Source organism: Bison bison, unplaced genomic scaffold (genome assembly GCF_000754665.1).
Source record: "Bison bison bison isolate TAMUID 2011002044 unplaced genomic scaffold, Bison_UMD1.0 scf7180017864141, whole genome shotgun sequence".
NCBI lineage: Eukaryota > Metazoa > Chordata > Mammalia > Artiodactyla > Bovidae > Bison > Bison bison.
Window position 1 is genome coordinate 1347997 of NW_011494713.1, and position 17646 is coordinate 1365642.

The following is a 17646-nucleotide window of genomic DNA, read 5'->3' on the forward strand; positions in this document are numbered from 1 at the left end:
TATTTAAATTTACAACCTCTTTTTGCAAAACCTGTGACTATGCCCAGAAGCACACCTCCAAAGCTCAGTCTGGGCATAGCCCCCCATTGGTATGCTGTGCCTAATTTTTACTTTTTTAAAATGCAGTGAAAAGAACAAAACGGCTTATTGACAATGGAGTACATTTAGAATGAAACCACTCTCCCAACCAGAGCCCAGAGCAAGGTCTCAGCCTGTGTACACTGAACATCAATGCCTGTGATACCCCCAGGGTGGGCGAGGTTTCTTCTCCCTTGGGGGTTGATTTTCCCCTTCCCCCAGCCCCACAGTGAGTGGGATGTCGTTGAGGATATCCAAGTTTCAGGGTCCGTATTTGTTAACAACCCATCACCACCATATGACCCAGAGACATTTATACTCAGCTGATGAATTCAATTAGCTTCCCATAATTATTTAAGTTATACCTTTTACGGATCTGCTCTACATATCCGGGCACGATGTCTGGAGTGGTAGTTTATGCACACAAGGTATTAATTGACGAAGACCATGCACAGTTTTGCTTGCACAGTTGGATGGATGGGTGGGGTGGAGGGCAGGGGTCGAAGGAAGTGCTGTCTGTAAAGTTCAGTGTAAGAGAAACTTGCCTCCGAGTTTAGAGCTTGTCCTCTCTTTTCCAAGTCCTTGGCTTTCCCATCTGACCCTGAAATGATCTCTGGACGAGAATCCACCTCAACTTGACAAAGGCTCCGTGTATAACACTCGGCAAAACAAACCAGTGCCATCACCATGGCCTACAAGATGAGACTGTCGGAACGTGCTGTGTGCCATCTTGCCTCCCAGAAGCCATATTTTCTCTGTACTACACTCTAGCATTTCCGGTGATGGGAAAAGAATAGTCCATGGCACAGAGTTCAACAGTCTTTATACTCCTCAGAAAGGTCCTTGGGGGAAGGTGCCCGATACATTCCTCCCAGCTACCAGTGGCTGGGTTTTCTTAAGTTGAAACTGACGCCAGTAGATTCCAATGGTTGTCTTTGTTCTTCCCATACTGTGGTTTATAATAAATCTTCTTTCTCTCTGGTCTTAATCTCCCATAGATAAAGGCTTCCCAAATTGAACACAAGTTTTCCTTTTTCATACACAGGCTTAAGTCATCCCAAAACAATAAGAACAGTAATAATAATAATAAATAAATAGAAGTGAATCCATAGAAACTCTCGGTGTCTGTACAGCAAAAGTGACAAAGTTTAAGTCAAATATTTGTTTTCCCTTTTTTTCATCCACATCAAAGGCAGGAATACAACAAGGCATTGTTAGTTGTGGTGGGCAAACTGGAGTGTCTGCTGATATAACAAATTAGGTTTGTTAAGGCCTTTGTCTATGCAGAGTTAATAGTAATGCAGAAGCCAGATTGATTAAAAAAGAAAAGGTGAGGTTGTAAAGCAAGGAAGACAAAAAATAAAGGGAAAACCCCCCCCCCAAACTAGGGAATAAACCAAGGGAGATGGAAAGAGAGAAAGAGAATGCTAAAAAGAAGTCCATACTGTGTCTACAGGTGGAGAAGTACACGTTGCTTCCCTCGGAAAGCTTCTCGGTGTCTTTGTTGTTAATACTGTCAGAGCAAAGAACAGCGGATTGATGGCATCGAGCGGCAGTTAAAAGACGTTCATCCTCTCGGCCCAACTGAGGAAGTGCTTTGGGAAGGACTGGTCTGGGGGAATGGACCCTACCCTAGAATATCCAGGTAGACTGGGGATGCCTTGGCTAAGTTCTGAAGGAGGGTGTGGATGCCCTTGATGTTCTTCCTCATATGGGGCTCTCGCTGCCAGCACCCCAGCATCAGCTCGTAGACTTCCTGGGGGCATGTTCGAGGTCGCTGCAGGACTCGGCCCTGAGTGATGCATTCTATCACCTGGATGGAGTAGAGCACAGAGACAGGGTCAGACCAGAGGAAAAACAATGTGGATGCAATAAATGTCAGTGCAAAGAGAGGGTTACTTTAAAGAAACCCACTTAGTGTTTCTTTCTTTTTTTTTTTTTTTAGAAGGAAGAGAACAATTGTTCTAGGTTTGCATATCATGATTAACTTGATGGGTTCATATCCATTTTTCAAGTCACACTGATTTCACCAAAGTGGTGGAGAAATAATTTATCTAGATGGAACCCTCCCAAACCACACCCTGGAATTCCAATGGGTTTCAGTTGTACTGGCCTGAGATGGAACCAGGGTCACTTTTGTGCCAGGGAGTCCCAGGGTACAGAAATTAGCAGTCATTTTGGATAATGGCACTGGATAAAAGACAGACTTGGACCTGAAGAAGTGAGGTGCCTGACCAAGAAGTAATGTTTAAATATAGACATAATTGCAAAAGGATTAGAAAAGAAAAACAAAATGCTTGAGTTTTTCACTAGAAGTAATGTACCAGTGAAATGTGCAAAAAAGGAGAGAAGTTTGAAAGCTTCTTGGAATAATACCAAAAAGCTAGCTGGACTCTCAGGGTGCCAAAATGCCACATCTGCTATCAATTTCCTAGATGAACAGCACGGAATGACTCCTGGATCCCCGCGTCAGAGAATCACAGGCACATCAGCAAATGCTGTACTTTTCTCTTTCCAGACTCTTACGTTTGGAGAGTGACCATGATACTTAGGTACATGGCAGGCCATGGGGAGGTGCTGCTCCCAACAAAGCCACAGGGACGCCACAGGAGAGCATTTCCTGGCTTCCAGCCCAGGGATATCTTTCAGTGTTAGTCCTCTAGGCATCTTGGTGCTGCTCACCACACACGCACCTCGTTGTTCGACAGCTGGTACCAGGGCTGTTTCCCGTACGTGAAGATCTCCCACAACACGACCCCCAGGCTCCAAACGTCACTTTCGGTGGTGAACTTCCTGTACATGATGCTCTCTGGGGGCATCCAGCGAATGGGCAGCATTGTGTGGCCACCAACCTGGCAGAAAAGGGGTAAGCAGGACGGCATCAGTCACCTGAAAACCAAGTTCCCATCATCAGGGGAAAAAGTGTGGAAGGGAGATGGGGTGCATTTTTCCCCTTTATTTGTATTTATTAATTTTAACTGTTTATAAGGCATAAGGGAAATACAATTTATCATCTCAAGCAACAGAGACAGAGGGCAAAGAGTGGTCAAAGTATTTTTTCTCATACTGTTTGCAATTCTCTTTCTCAAAACTATATAGGGGCAGAGATGGTGATTGGGTGGATATTCATCTTGTATAAAACACAAATGCACATACTTTCTGGTATGAGAATGACTTGATTGTCTAATTAACAAGATAACTTTGGCCAAGATAATGAGGGTTCAGGATCCAAAATGACCCACCAAGGGACTCTGTTTCCTTAGCAAAGCCACAGCTTCCTTATGCTTTAAACTGTCAGGAGATCACACAGAGCTGTCTTGAACATCCTTGTCACAACCCAGCAATGGTCAGGGCTGAAATGACTATTCCCATTTTACAGATGAGGCAACTGAGGTTCAGGTTGCTATGGACACAAAGAAATCAGGTCTTTGAGTTCAAGACTTTACTATGGCACTTCAACTGAAGTGATTTACAAAAGTAAATTGGTAAGTATGTAATAGGGAAGAACATTTTGTATTCTATTACAAGTTAATCACTAAAGGGATGCTGCGTATAAGCTTAAATTATATGTAATGGCCCATCTCTGGGAATCCTGCTTCCCAGCTAATGAGCATTAAGCTAAAATACCTTTGTTTAATTCACAGGAAACATCCCGACCAGGCCCTTCCTCCACTGCTGGGAGGAAGAATTTAACACACCCCTCCAGAGGCAGATGGGAACCAGGAAATGCTTGACTTTATTCCCTCCCCTCTTAGTATAAAAAAGTCTGAATTTTAACACAGGCAAGACGGCTCTTTGGGGCATGAGCCTGCCATCTTCTTGGTCTGCTGGCCTTCTGAATAAAGTGGTTATTCCTTGCCCCAACGACTCATATCTCGATTATTGGCCCGCAGTGCAATGAGGAGTGCAAGCTTAAACTCAGAGACAAGTATGGGTCTTGAAAAGCCCATTTTAGTAAAAACGCCAAGGCTGAGGCATTACACGGCAACAGCATTAGCACAGGTGAAGAAAACTTTGACCAAAGAGATTTATTATTTCCTACTTCCTGGAGAAAATGTAAGAATTCCATGTATAGGCTTGTAGCCCATCAAGGCTATTTGATTTTTGAACCGAGATCAGATTTATGCACCATCGGCCTGTGGGTGCAGGTCCCGCTTTTCATGCTGGTGAACCCCAGCACTACCTGCCCAAATGCCAAGCGGACAGTGGGGCAGTGGTTGCGTTCATAGGACTTCAGGAATTAGACTCCCCCGACAACTGCCAGCCCCTGAGTTCTGAGACCAATGCCACATAGAGTTTCTGCCCAATTACAATTCTCAGTGTCCCTTGGACAGCAAGGAGATTAAATCAGTCAATCCTAAAGAAAATTAACCCTGAATATTCATTGGAAGGACTGATGCTGAAGCTGAAGCTCCAATATTTTGGCCACCTGATGTAAAGAGTTGACTCTGGAAAAGACCCTGATGTTGGGAAAGACTGAAGGTAGAAGGAGAAGGGGACAACAGAGGATGAGATGGTTGGGTGGCATCACTGGCTCGATGGATATGACTTTGAGCAAACTCCAGGAGATAGTAAAGGACAGGGAGGCCTGAAGTGCTGCAGTCCGTGGGGTCGAAAAGAGTCTGACACAACCAAGCAACAACAATAATAATTCTCATTTCTGACTCATTAAGGGAAGAAAATGGACTAACAGTGCCTAAAAAATGCTGCTCCACTCTGAAGTCCAAGGAGTGGAGAGTGTCAGAGATGTCTAATTTGTTGGTAATTTCAAATGATGCTCTTATTAGCAAAGAAAGCGCACATGTGAAAGGGTGCCCTCCTTTCTCTGTACGAAAAATACGGGTGTGACAAGCGGAGACGTAACTTGCCGGCACAGGGTTAGGGTGCCCCTGTAGTTTCACTCTTCAGGGTTTAAATGCATCCAAAGTTCAGGTGCTGAGTGTGGGCTTGTTGCCTTCCATCAGATTTCAATTTCATCACTCTTTCCTCCTTCTGCAGGGGCAGGCAGTCACTGGTAAATGACACTGATTTCCCTCATGGAGCTGCCTGGACATGCCTGTAAGTGATAATGGTACTCACCACCAGGGTTGATGTCCAAAACACAACCTGTACAACCCAGGTTGAGCAGAAGGGATGCTGGTGGTCATAGTGGGACAGCCACGTGGGCATGTTTCTGGCTGATGGATATCCACTCAGCTCTGCAACCCTGAAACCCCATGTACCCAGGACTTTGGGAAAGGAAATCTACCAACATTTTCAGATACTTACAAACACTGGGACACCAAGCTGGTATGGGCCCCCAGGTGCTGGCAGCCCACACCCCAGCACCAATGTGGGAGGCAGTGTGGGGAGCTACGTGGTGCAGAGTGACATGGAGTGAGAGGTCTCTGCCTAGCTTTTTAGTGAAAAGACATAATTCTATCTTGTATGGGGATAGAGAAATTATTGAAATTAGAATTAGAAAAATGTTGAAATCAGATAATGCATGCTCAGTTGCTTCATTTGTGTCTGACTCTTTGTGATCCCATTGATTGTAGCCTGCCAGATTCCCCTGTCCATGGGATTCTCCAGGCAAGAATACATCCAATGAATAGTTGATCTGTGGTAGCAATGGCAGTTGCTGGTAGCAATTCCAGTACTCTTGCCTGGAAAATCCCTTGGACGGAGGAGCCTGGTAGGCTGCAGTCCATGGGGTCACTAGAGTCAGACACGACTGATGCGACTTAGCAGCAGCAGCAGTAAAGAGAAGACAGGGAAATCCTGTCTTCTCCATAGTATCCATAATTATGGACCAATGTGGTGTTCTTTTGGCTACTTCACCCTCAAAGTATTAAGAGCTAGCTCTCCACACCTGCTCTTAGGTCAGGGTCTTCCCAGGTGGCACAGTGGTAAACAACCCGCCTGCCAGTGCAGGAGACATGGGTTCATTCCCTGGGTGGAGAAGATCTCCTGGAGGAGCAAATGGCCAGTATTCTTGCCTGGAAAATTCCATGGACAGCAGAGCCTGGAGGGCTAGAGTCCATGGAGTTGCAAAGAGTTGGACACACCTGAGCGTGCACACACACACACACACACATACACACACACACACTCTCTCCACATGTGTTCCTAGGTCAGAGGTGTCAAATATACCATAATCTGTAACTCTCCTTATTTCTTGGAGATCCACAATGAACAGAATTCCCTTGAAGTGTCCCAGGAGTTTGGCAGAAAGAATAGATTTAACTTTGTTTAACTTAGTGAACTGAATTAATTTAAATGTGTTTTGTAGGGGAGAAAGAGAGAGAAAGAGCCACTTACATACATTCCTAGAACTAGACAGTAAAAATCCCACTTTGGGACACATTAAACTATGAAGATGGCAGCTTTTGTATTCTTTGTGTGTTCCCAGCTGTGGTGCAGTGGACAATACTCAACTCATGACTTTAGATGGGGGCCAAAAGGCCCAGACTTCCAGCTGTAAAGTAAGTCCTGGGGGTACAATGTACAGCATGGTGACTATAGTAAATATACTATATTGCATATTTGAAAGTAGATCCTGAGAGTTTTCCTCACAACAACAAACAAATTTGACCTATATTAAGTAGACAACTATTAACTAGATTTATTCTGTGGTGACCATTTTGCAGTACATCAATTAGTTATGTTGTATAAGTATAGAAGGGCTTCCCTGGTGGCTCAGTCAGTAAAGAATCTGCTGCAATGCCGGAGGCTGCCTGCAATGCAGGAGACCAGGGTTCAGTTCCTGGGTCAGGAAGATCCCCTGGAGAAGGAAATGGCAACCCACTCCAGTATTCTTACCTGGGAAATCCCATGGACAGAGGAGCCTGGTAGGCTACAGTCTTGGGGTTGCAAGAGTCAGGCATAAATAAGCAACTAAACCACCAGACAAATAGAATGCGTATACTTCAATTTAAAAAGCAAAATAGGGAATTCCCTGGTGGTCCAGTGGTTAAGACCCTGCACTTAAAAAGCAAAATAGGGAATTCCCTGGTGGTCCAGTAGTTAAGACCCTGCACTTTCACTGCAAGGGGCACAGGTTTGATCCCTGGTCTGGGAACTAACCCAAATGAAATGCTGGGCTCCAATACATACTACTCCATATACTATTTCCTAGCTGGATAAACTTAACCAGTTGCCAAACCTCTCTGTGTCCTAGTTTTTTCAACTATAAAATGTGGGTAACAAAGAATATATACCTCCTAGGGTTATCATAAGGAGAAGGCAATGGCACCCCACTCCAGTACTTTTGCCTGGAAAATCCCATGGATGGAGGAGCCTGGTGAGCTGCAGTCCATGGGGTCACTAAGAGTCGGACACAACTGAGCGACTTCACTTTCACTTTTCACTATCATGGATTGGAGAAGGAAATGGCAACCCACTCCAGTGTTCTTGCCTGGAGAATCCCAGGGACGGAGGAGCCTGGTGGGCTACCGTCTATGGAGTTGCACAGAGTCAGACACAACTGAAGCAACGCAGCAGCAGCAGGGTTATCATAAGCTAAATACTCAAGCAGACAATATTTGTGAGGGCTCTTTATGAATTTTAATGCCCTAAATTATTTCTAGGTGTTGCTTCTTTCTCTGGAGCCTTTATTATCTTATTCTCTCAGTGGGAAGCAGCCATTCTAGATACATTAAGAAGAGTCAACACTACTGGTTTCCCACGGAGGGCGGTCACGTCCTCCCTCTGCAGTGACCAGTACTGTAGGGCACCTCTCATTACAACCACTTCTCTCACAGGTTCTCTGTCCTGTGTTGCTCATAGCCAAAGAAAAGGCTCCTGTGTCCTTTAACGGAGGAAAAAAAAAAGGATTCAAATTTTGATTTACATGTTTTCCCATCTGATCATTTATTTTACACTTGCAGTCTCTTTGGGACAGATTTTTCACTCTAATGTTTCCAAGAACCCCCTCTGAGATTTCACACATGCCATTATAAATAATGCTTTCCTTGTTCTAATGTCAAATGGGCCAGTGGTGGGAGCTTCTAATAAAAGTTCAGACAGGGTTCACGAGTTTTCTAAACCCACTTAGAACATATCCGAGTATTTGTTTTGCCACCTTTTCTCAGGAGTTTGGATCATGTCACAAAAGTGGCCCCCCAAAAATAAAAAGAAAGAGCCACCCTGGTTACAGAATACCGTCGCATTCCAGTCACAGTCACCGGGTGGTTTTGGATCTCACAACACCACATACTGTGCAGCGACAAACACAATGAGGTATTTGTCCTGTATTGTGCAACTTGGCAGCTGGCCCTCACACTCTTGCTTAAATATTTGTGAGATGGAAAGTGATCCCAAGTATGACATGGGGAGTCAGAACTGCTGCTCTGATTGCCAGACACACAGTGGTGCCAGGAGAGACCTTCCAGTGATCAACCTTGGTCAGGAATGTGCTCTTCACTAAATGTACCAGAAGGAGCTGATACAACATGGGAAAATCCACTTAACTGGAGAGCTGACTTGGCTTACAGTTTTTATTTTCCTCAACCCAAGAGACTGGAATTTTCGCTCTGTAATTAACCACTTGCCACTACTTTCCCACCATAATCATCTGTCACCACACAGCAGCTTACCTTTACAAAGAATTTCTGCTCAGTGGTTTGACTTGAGCCCAGTAATTACCCTCTTGAGTAGACATCGGCTTGCCTTCATATTATAAATAATGCCCCTAAATTCAGAGAGTTGGAGTGGCTTATCTAGAGCCATACACATAACCCCTCCCCCAGGACACCCTGTGGCTCATTCTGATGGCTCACTTTGTGTTTCAGGCTTCTGCAATCTCCAGTTCATGCCCTGAATTCAGCCAGCAAACAGCTGTGGCTCCTCACCCAGGCCAAACCTACTCATGCCTTTTGGAAAGTTTGATCTGTTTTTCTACCTGCTCTGGAATGTCTCTTAAAGACAAGTTCAAGTTCCATCACTTCAAGGAACTTATCCTCCCTGCTATAGCTCAGCGATATTTCTAAGTGCCAGGGAACCCAGCACCCCTTAGCACAGCTCTGGTAATACTGAGGGCACTCCCTATTCTTGCTAATGGATCACATGCCCAAGAGGGAAGGCTGCCGATCACTTAATGGCTGGCAAGACTTGGGGGACATTGGTTGGTAAGCAGACCATGTCTTCGAGTTTCTTCTGAGTGTTGATATTTGGGGAGGAATTTTCAATATGTTCCTTCAAAGAGATCAGCATTCAGTAATTTCCCATCCATTTGCCAATAACTTCTCTAAACTCGTCATAGAACTGCCCTTAGATTAAATGGTTGGAAACTGCCTAACCTAATAGACACCCCAAATAAGAACCATTCAGTGAAATTCAAAACTTCTTAATAAAATGTAATCCAAAATACTGGTATTCACAGGGAGTATAAAAACTCTTTAAGCTGTGTATGAAATCCCATTCATTCCTCTGTACATCCTATACATTAATGTACAATTCTGTACATTACCATCTGTACAGTAGATGGGGGAGTCTATGGTGCAGACTTTGTGCTAGTTGATCTGGGAGTGAAGTTTAGGAAGATGTCATAATGAATAACATGAGGGAATGTTGCTCTGTAAGATGCTGACTGACATCTCATATCCTCTGAAGTTGGAGAAAAAGGACAGAGCCTTAGACTTGGAAAGTTAAATGATGGAAAAGGAAAGACTGGCTGGCCATCAAGGCTGCTAATCATTGTGACTTGCTTAAATCAGTGAAGCTAATCAGAACAATGTCTGGAGCCAGTGTCCATAAAGGGAAAAAAAAAATTCCATACTGCCTAAAGTAAATCAAGTTATGGAAAATAATGGATTCTGTCATTAAAACATCTATGAAAAGAACTGTTTGTTTGGTTCTAAATATTTATTTCTGTGACACCTCATAATTTTGATGGTGACATGTATATAGGATGATCTGGTGAAAAAAGTAAACTGTTCTTGGAGAAACACCTAGACCTGAGCATCCTTTAAATCTATGTGTTTGAAAGGTGTTTGAACAACAAATCCTGGACAAAATCCTAAAAGGGCCTTCGTAACTGTCTTGTGTCAGAAATCAATAATTTTACTATTTTTAAATCAACTTGGACACATCCAATCAGTTTAACTACAATATTTATTTCTTACCCAAGAAATACTCTTTGGGTACATACTCTTTGGTCACTAGGTTATAGATTGTGGAAATTTCCCCATCGCTTAACGTGCAATGGGTTTATTTTTCTACACTGGCAAACTAGGATTTAGGAAGGTCAAAGAACTTGCTGAGCAAGTGGAGACATGAATTGGTGACCAGCAGCAATAATAATCCACTATTTTTTGGAGCTTAGGTTCTTTCTTATTTTTTTTTTTTTTTTAACAAACACACAAAGTATCTTTATCCCAGGTACAAGTTGAAGAGGAATATGCGATCTGTTTTCCAGGTACACTGGTTGATGAGAGGAGGTAACAAGCATAGCTCTCATTCTCCTGTAGAGCGTCACGTAAAACTCATCTACCACCTTCCTTGCTGCCTCACTGTCTCCTCTTCTCTGACAGCATCTATTTTAGTGTGGATCCTCCCACTCTATCTCTGAGTCCCTTGCTCTGAATCGTCTCTCAAATTTCACTTGTCTAGTCCCCTTTCAAATGCCAACATTGCCCTTTGTTTTGCCTAATTCTTTTATCTCCCAAAGCATCATTCTTGTCCTCCCCACAGCTCATTCTCCAACCACGGTGATGCTTACTCTCCCCTCTGTGAATCTCAGAGGCATGGTGGTAGGCTGGAGCCCCTCTATAGATCCAAAGCAAGCACCCAGCTGGCTTTGTAAAGGTGAATTTAAAGGCGAATAAAGTGGGTCAATGGTAAAGAAGAATCTGCCTGCCAACACAAGAGATGTGGGTCCATTCCCCTGGTTGGGAAGATCCCCTGGAGAAAGAAAGGGCAACCCACTCCAATGCTGGGAAATCCCATGGACAGAAGAGCCTGGTGGGCTGTGGTCAATGGGGTCACAAAGACTTGGACATGATTTAGCAACTAAACAACAACAACACAGCTAATGTGGGACCTTCTAAACTCAAGGAGCAAAGATCAACGATGCCTGGGAGGCCACGTTCAACTTGTGGTCTTTAGTGAGTGAGTGATAACTCATTTGGAAGCCAAACATTTTACTCCCTTAGAAACAGGCAGGCCAAAGGCCAAGCCCCATTAAGGGATGATTAGCTGTCAGAGGCTTTTGGCTGCATTAAATATTGAAGAAACTCCTAGATCTCCTGATCACACTCTACACCCACTTGCTTTGTTTCTGCAGTTTCTCCTGAGCTGTTCCTTAAAAATTCATGATATCTGTAAATTTTAAGAAATAGTTGGACCTTATGTATTTATTTATTATGTACTGCATCTGTAATAGGAAGTTAAAAAAAAAGAGAGAGAGAAACAATTTGTGCAAAATCTTCTCCTTGGAGAACTTGGGACTGCTGTGGTCAGACTGTGAATACTTTATGACCATATCCAGGATCACATCTCCTATTACAAAGAGTGATGGCTGCTTTTGTGGTGTGTGGCTACCAAACCAGAGGATACTCCATGGGAAGTGATTCAGCCCTTCCTAGATGTTGTGAGTGAACAGAGCTCCGTGAACACAGCCATGAATGAATGGGGTCAGGAGGAGTGCCGAGGATAGCCTGGTCACCCTCTCTCTTCCAGTGGGAAATGATTATTGCCTCACCTGAAATCGCTGTCACTTACAGCCTAGAAAATCTTCCGTTATCTTTTATCAATCTGGTCATAGAGGGTGTGACACTAATTTCAAGTCAAGTGGTTTCTGGGTTAGTCAAAATATTTTCTGAATGTTTTTTCCCAATGAGAATTCATTTTGTCTTTGTTCACCATGAAATAATAATATAAATAGTGGGAAAATCCCTTCTGTTTGTATACATTTTCTGCTTTTTCATAGCACTTCCATATCTATTAATTGTATAATAATGGTACATACCTCAGAATATGGTTGTGAAGATTCAACGAGTTGATATTAGAAAAGCTTTGTGGTGCCACAGTGTGATACCATTTGTATGACATTCTTGAGAAGATAGAGCTATAGGCCTAGAAAACCTATGGTTGTCAGGGCCTGGGAATTTGGGTGGGAGCTTGTCTTACAGATGTATGAGGGAATTGAGGGTGGTGATGACAACGTTTTGAACTCTGATTGTGGTGGCAGTTAAATGACTGTTTGCCAAAACTCACAACTGTACACTAAAAAAGGTGAATTTAACTATATGTCATAAAGCTCTCAGGATAACACCTGGTACACATTAATAACAAAAGTTCAAAACATATTAGCTGTTGTTACACTAAGAATTTGATTTCCTGGTAATCTTCTGGGGTAAGCCAAGCATGTCCTTTCATCTCAGTTTAAGAGATGAGGAATCTCCGGTCCCAGAGGCAATGTGACCTACCAGAGACCACACAGGTTAGAAGGCAGAGTCTACACCAGGACCCGTCTCTCCAGAAGCATTCTGCCTCCAGTCTGATATGGAGTCAGACTCAGGGCTAGGAAAGGCTCTCTGCATTCATTTGCTGAGGCTGCCATAACAAAATGCCATGGACTGGGGAGCTAAAACAAGACATTTATTTTCTCACAGTACTAGAACCCAGCATCAAGTTTCCAGCCAGTTCAGTCTCTGGTGAGACCTCTGGTTTCCTAGCAACTTTGTGTAGCTTGTGTGACTGCAGGGAGAGTATGAGCTTCTGATGTCTCTTCTTATAAGGACACTAATCCTGCTGATGGGGCCCCACTCTGTGACCTCATTTGACCTCAATTACTTCCTCAGAGACTCTGTTTTTAAATGCAGCCACATAGGGGTTAGGGCTTCAAGACCTAAATTTGGTGGGGAGGGACACACTCAGTCCACAGCACTCTGCTTGCTACTGCTCCCCCTTCTGATTCCAGAACACTCCCAGGAGGAGCAAGAACAGCTCCCAAAATGAGAAGATGCACAATTCTGGGGCAGAAGGCAGATCTGTAGTCTTCAGTCAGATTTTCAGGGCTTCCCAAGTGGTGCTACTGGTAAAGAACTCACCTCCCAGGCAGGTAGACAAGAGATGCAAGTTCAATCCCTGCATCAGGAAGATCCCCTGGAGGAGGGCATGGCAGCCCACTCCAGTATTCTTGCCTGAAGAATCCCATGGATAGAGGAGCCTGGCAGGCTGCATTTCATAAGGTCACAAAGAATTGGACACAATTGAAGTGACTTAGCACACACGCACATCAGTTTGTTCATGCCTGCAAGTGAAGGCCCAAGCCACTGCTCTCTTCCCTTCTTAGGTAGATTTTGACAGTTTCCCTGTTATCAACTGATTCCAGAACTTAGCAGATGCTGTTGTTCCATAACAGCCCCAGATTCAGCTTGTTTCCCTGCAAACCTCAGGGCAATCTCAGTCCTCATCTTGTCCACCAACTCTACCCCAGCTCCTCTGGGGGTAGCTAAGAGAGAGTAAGCAGACCCTGGGACTTCCCCATCATTTGTAGATAAAGGCAGAAGGACTTCCCAGACTCCATGTCACCTCAAGCGACATCCCTCATGGGTCCTGTTGCCCCTGCTTGTGCTCTCTATACAGTTTCAAGAGCCAACCACCCTAGTCTTAGAAGTGAGTGTAGTTTTCACTTGATTTTACATTCTCTCCAATCAGGAGCAAAGAAGTCTTCTCTCAGTAAAGCTTAAAACTGCAATTTTTAAGCTTAAACTATGTTTAAGAATCACATTGGGATCTAGAAATGAGGATTCTTCATTTTATCAATAAAGTGAAATTAAACAGTGATGCTAATGCTAATGCTAAGTCACTTCAGTCATGTCCGACTCTGTGCGACCCCATAGACAGCAGCCCACCAGGCTCCCATCCCTGGGATTCTCCAGGCAAGAACACTGGAGTGGGTTGCCATTTCCTTCTCCAATGCATGCAAGTGAAAAGTGAAAGTGAAGTCACTCAGTCATATCCGACTCTTAGCAACCCCATGGACTGCAGCCTACCAGGCTCCTCCATCCATGGGGTTTTCCAGGCAAGAGTACTGGAGTGGGGTGCCATTGCCTTAACATCCCCCTTTCTCTGGCTACCTCCCCACTCCTTACCCCACTAACTCTTATCCATTTTGATGGGGAGTTTCCCAGGTGAATCAATGGGAGGATGAAGCCTTTGGAAAGAATGAAGACAGCAGGCAGCCTGACGTGTGGTCCCTGTACCCCTACACCACTCAGCAATGGGAACTTGTACATTCTAACAAAACATGCCTCATCCTGCCATTATTTTAGTGTTCAATATTACTGAGCTTACAGCCTCTTAAGCATTATGGGTTTTAGCCCAAGAGATCATCTGACTCTTTAGTACTTGAGACCAAAGCATTGCATCCTTTCATAGTGAAAAGCCAACAGAGACTGACCAGTCACGAGCAAAGACAACCAGGAAAGCAGAAACTATATAGATTTGTGTCACTATCTAGGTGGTCACAGTATGTTGGTTTAGTTCCAAAATTCCAATGTGAAATTGCTTCTATGGAAATAACTCAGAAAGGCTGGATTCCAGCTAACTTTAAGTAAAGGAAGAAATCAGTGATTTTCCAACAGTGTGTGGGGAGGGGGGGAAGCTTCTCTGTACTACAAACAGCATTCTCAGTATCAGTGGTAGCTACTGTGATTCTTGCTATTCTCAAGGCATTCTGTTTAGTACATGGGGAAATAAGGTTTCTGGCTGGACACCACACATCTGTTCCACCATTAACTCCAGCTTGTTAGTTAACACTGAGGACCCTGTCAGAATGCACATTCCATCATTAACCAGAGATGAGGACTTAATACACCAGAGCCCGTTAAAAATGAGTAAGTTATCTTTCTTCCCAGTTCATTCTGATACAGAAACTGATGTCTGTGTCCACGTGAATGTAACATTAATGGGAAAGCTACTTTCTCCAGGGAGCTCTGAATGCCTGCCTGGCATCATTATGGGTCCTTTTCTGCTATGTCTGTGATATATGAAATGTGCAGCAATTGTGACCTTGGTTATAATAGACACTGTGATTTCTTAGGATGATTGTGAAAGCTAAGAAGTCATGTAATACAAGTAACTCTCAATTACTGAGTCCTCATGCTGTACATGATGTTCTGTGCTAAAGACAATACTCACACTTAAATTTCATTTTTTCGTACCTCTCCCAACATATCTACAGATAAAATATACCCATAGAAAATGCACATATTATAAGAAACAGCTGTTTTGTGATTGTGAAACTGAAACTCAGCTTCTGACCAGCAGCTTTTCTTTTCAGAATGGACAGCAAACAGTTAATAACAGTGGCTGCTGAGTGTAATGGAAAATCAGTGTCTCTGGATGCCTCTTAAGCCATCGCACCAAAGCACCTACAACTGCAGAAAGAAGTAAAAGACCAGCGGTTGGGGAGGAACTAGGACCATGTGTCTCCAGGCCTAGCACAAGGTGCTTAGGGCCACTGTGGAATTTCTTTAAAGTCTTTAAAGAAATTTAAAGATAAATAAAGACTTTATTTCATCTTTAACATCTTATATAATCACTGTTGCATTTGATTCCACAGCACATTAAGAAAAGTGATGATTTCTCCCTCAGTCATGTATTAAAATGGATACTTCAGAAACCTGGGACGTGCTGATTTTGTACCTTCATGAGCTCCTGTTCTGGACATGCCAACTTGTGTCCAGAGTCTAGGCAGATACTTGTTTGAGAGGCATTGGTGGCAGAAATTAAAGTGTTGTAGGTCGCCAAGAGTCAGACACGACTGAGCGACTTCACTTTGACTTTTCACTTTCATGCACTGGAGAAGGAAATGGCAACCCACTCCAGTGTTCTTGCCTGGAGAATCCCAGGACGGGGGAGCCTGGTGGGCTGCCGTCTATGGGGTCGCACAGAGTTGGACACGACTGAAGTGACTTAGCAGCAGCAGCAGCAGAGTCAACAGATCTGGTTTCTTGCTGTAGCTCAGCTAGTTACTAAGTGAGTGTAAATAAATACTTCCTATCATAGTATCTTTCATCACATATACATAGGAACGAAATCTTAGAAGCCTGAATCAAGCCTATACCCTTTCCCAACATGCTAAGTTCTAGAAAAGCTGGTAAACAGCCCAGTGGCCAGAAATAGGCAAAAAGAAATATTCTAGCAATCGCTTTGGGATGACAACAATAAGCCTGAACCAGGATCCTACACAGGCCTGAGGGGCCCCTTTCCTACTGTGGTCCATGTAGACACTCCCTCCTGGGGGTGCCCAGCATGGTGTCCTGCATCACAGCCCGGGGGTCTTCTCTGGTGCTGACAAGACTCTCCATGTGACTTTGGCCAAGGCATCACCTCCCTCGAAGCCCTAGGTTTTTCACATATAGAAGAGAGACCCTGTCATTATCTGTGAGGCTCCAGTGAGGCAGCTGAAATTAAATGTCTTATGTGGTAACACCCAATCCACGTGGCTTTATTTTAGTACATATCAACTCACTTACATCTAAGTACTACATGCACTGTGGGGAAACAGCATTGGATGAGATTAGGTCCTTGCCCTCGGGAGCTTGTTCTATAATCATAACACAAGGTGGGGAATTGATGCTAACAACAGCTAGGGCTTGTGACACTGGTGCCTTTCTGTCCACTCCTTAATTTACTCTTGCTTCCAGCCCCCTTCCATTTAGAAGTTGATATTAGGATGCCTGAACATTTGCCACTGTGTCCAGAGGGTCACAGGAAAGGGAGAGTATTGGGAAAGGGCAGGAGAGAAGGTTGTCAAAGAAGATCAAGGTCCTGAGTCTCTGTTGAAGTTTCCTGAGAAGGAGTTGGTCACACTGCTCCATACAGGCTGTGATGGCAAGGGTGTGTTAAGCTTTCTGGCCAATGGTCAAAATCCAAATAGCATGTACTACAGGCTCAGCCAAACACTTTACACATCTGATCTCCCTGAGCTGCCCTGAACCACAAGCTGAGCCAACACAGGGATGCCGAGGACACATAAGTCAGGAATCACCATCAGCAGCATGTGATGGAATGGAATCAGTGGCTTAGCCACAGATTGAGAGTGGGAGACATCACTTTTATCCCTTCCTGGAAGGCATGAAGCATGCAGTCAGGGGTTGGTGAACTCTAAGAAGTCCTTCTGAGGATATCCTTCAAAAGACATCTCAACTCTCTTCATTTATTTCCACCCCTATGTTGATTTCCTGGTTGGGTACTTTCTCTCCCTCGGTCACTGTGTCAGCTTCCTAACTGCTCCATCACTTTTCTCCTTTTATTTATTTATTTATTTTCTCTATTATTTTTTTTTTTGGCTGTGTTGTGTGAAAAGGTAGAGGAACCAGAGATCAAACTACCAACATCTGTTGGATCATCGAAAAAGCAAGAGAGTTCCAGAAAAACATCTACTTCCACTTTATTGACTATGCCAAAGCCTTTGAATGTGTGGATCACAACAAACTCAAAAATTCTGAAAGAGACGGGAATATCAGACCACCTGACCTGCCTCTTGAGAAATCTGTATGCAGGTCAAGAAGCAACAGTTAGAACTGGACATGGAACAACAGACTGGTTCCAAATCAGGAAAGGAGTACATCAAGG

General features: G+C 43.9%; 1 protein-coding gene across 1 annotated transcript in view; it reads right to left on the minus strand.

Annotated features, from left to right (window-relative positions):
• Nucleotides 1-25: 25 nt before the first annotated feature.
• The window catches only part of NTRK2 (neurotrophic tyrosine kinase, receptor, type 2), a 406992-nt gene continuing 389371 nt past the window's right edge, over nucleotides 26-17646 (minus strand). The window contains exons 16-17 of the mRNA XM_010840046.1: nucleotides 2772-2930; nucleotides 26-1891 (exon numbers count right to left, since the gene is read on the minus strand). Coding sequence (XP_010838348.1) covers nucleotides 1706-1891; nucleotides 2772-2930 — 345 coding nt within the window. The 3' untranslated portion in view covers nucleotides 26-1705. The remainder of the gene's footprint in view (nucleotides 1892-2771; nucleotides 2931-17646) is intronic.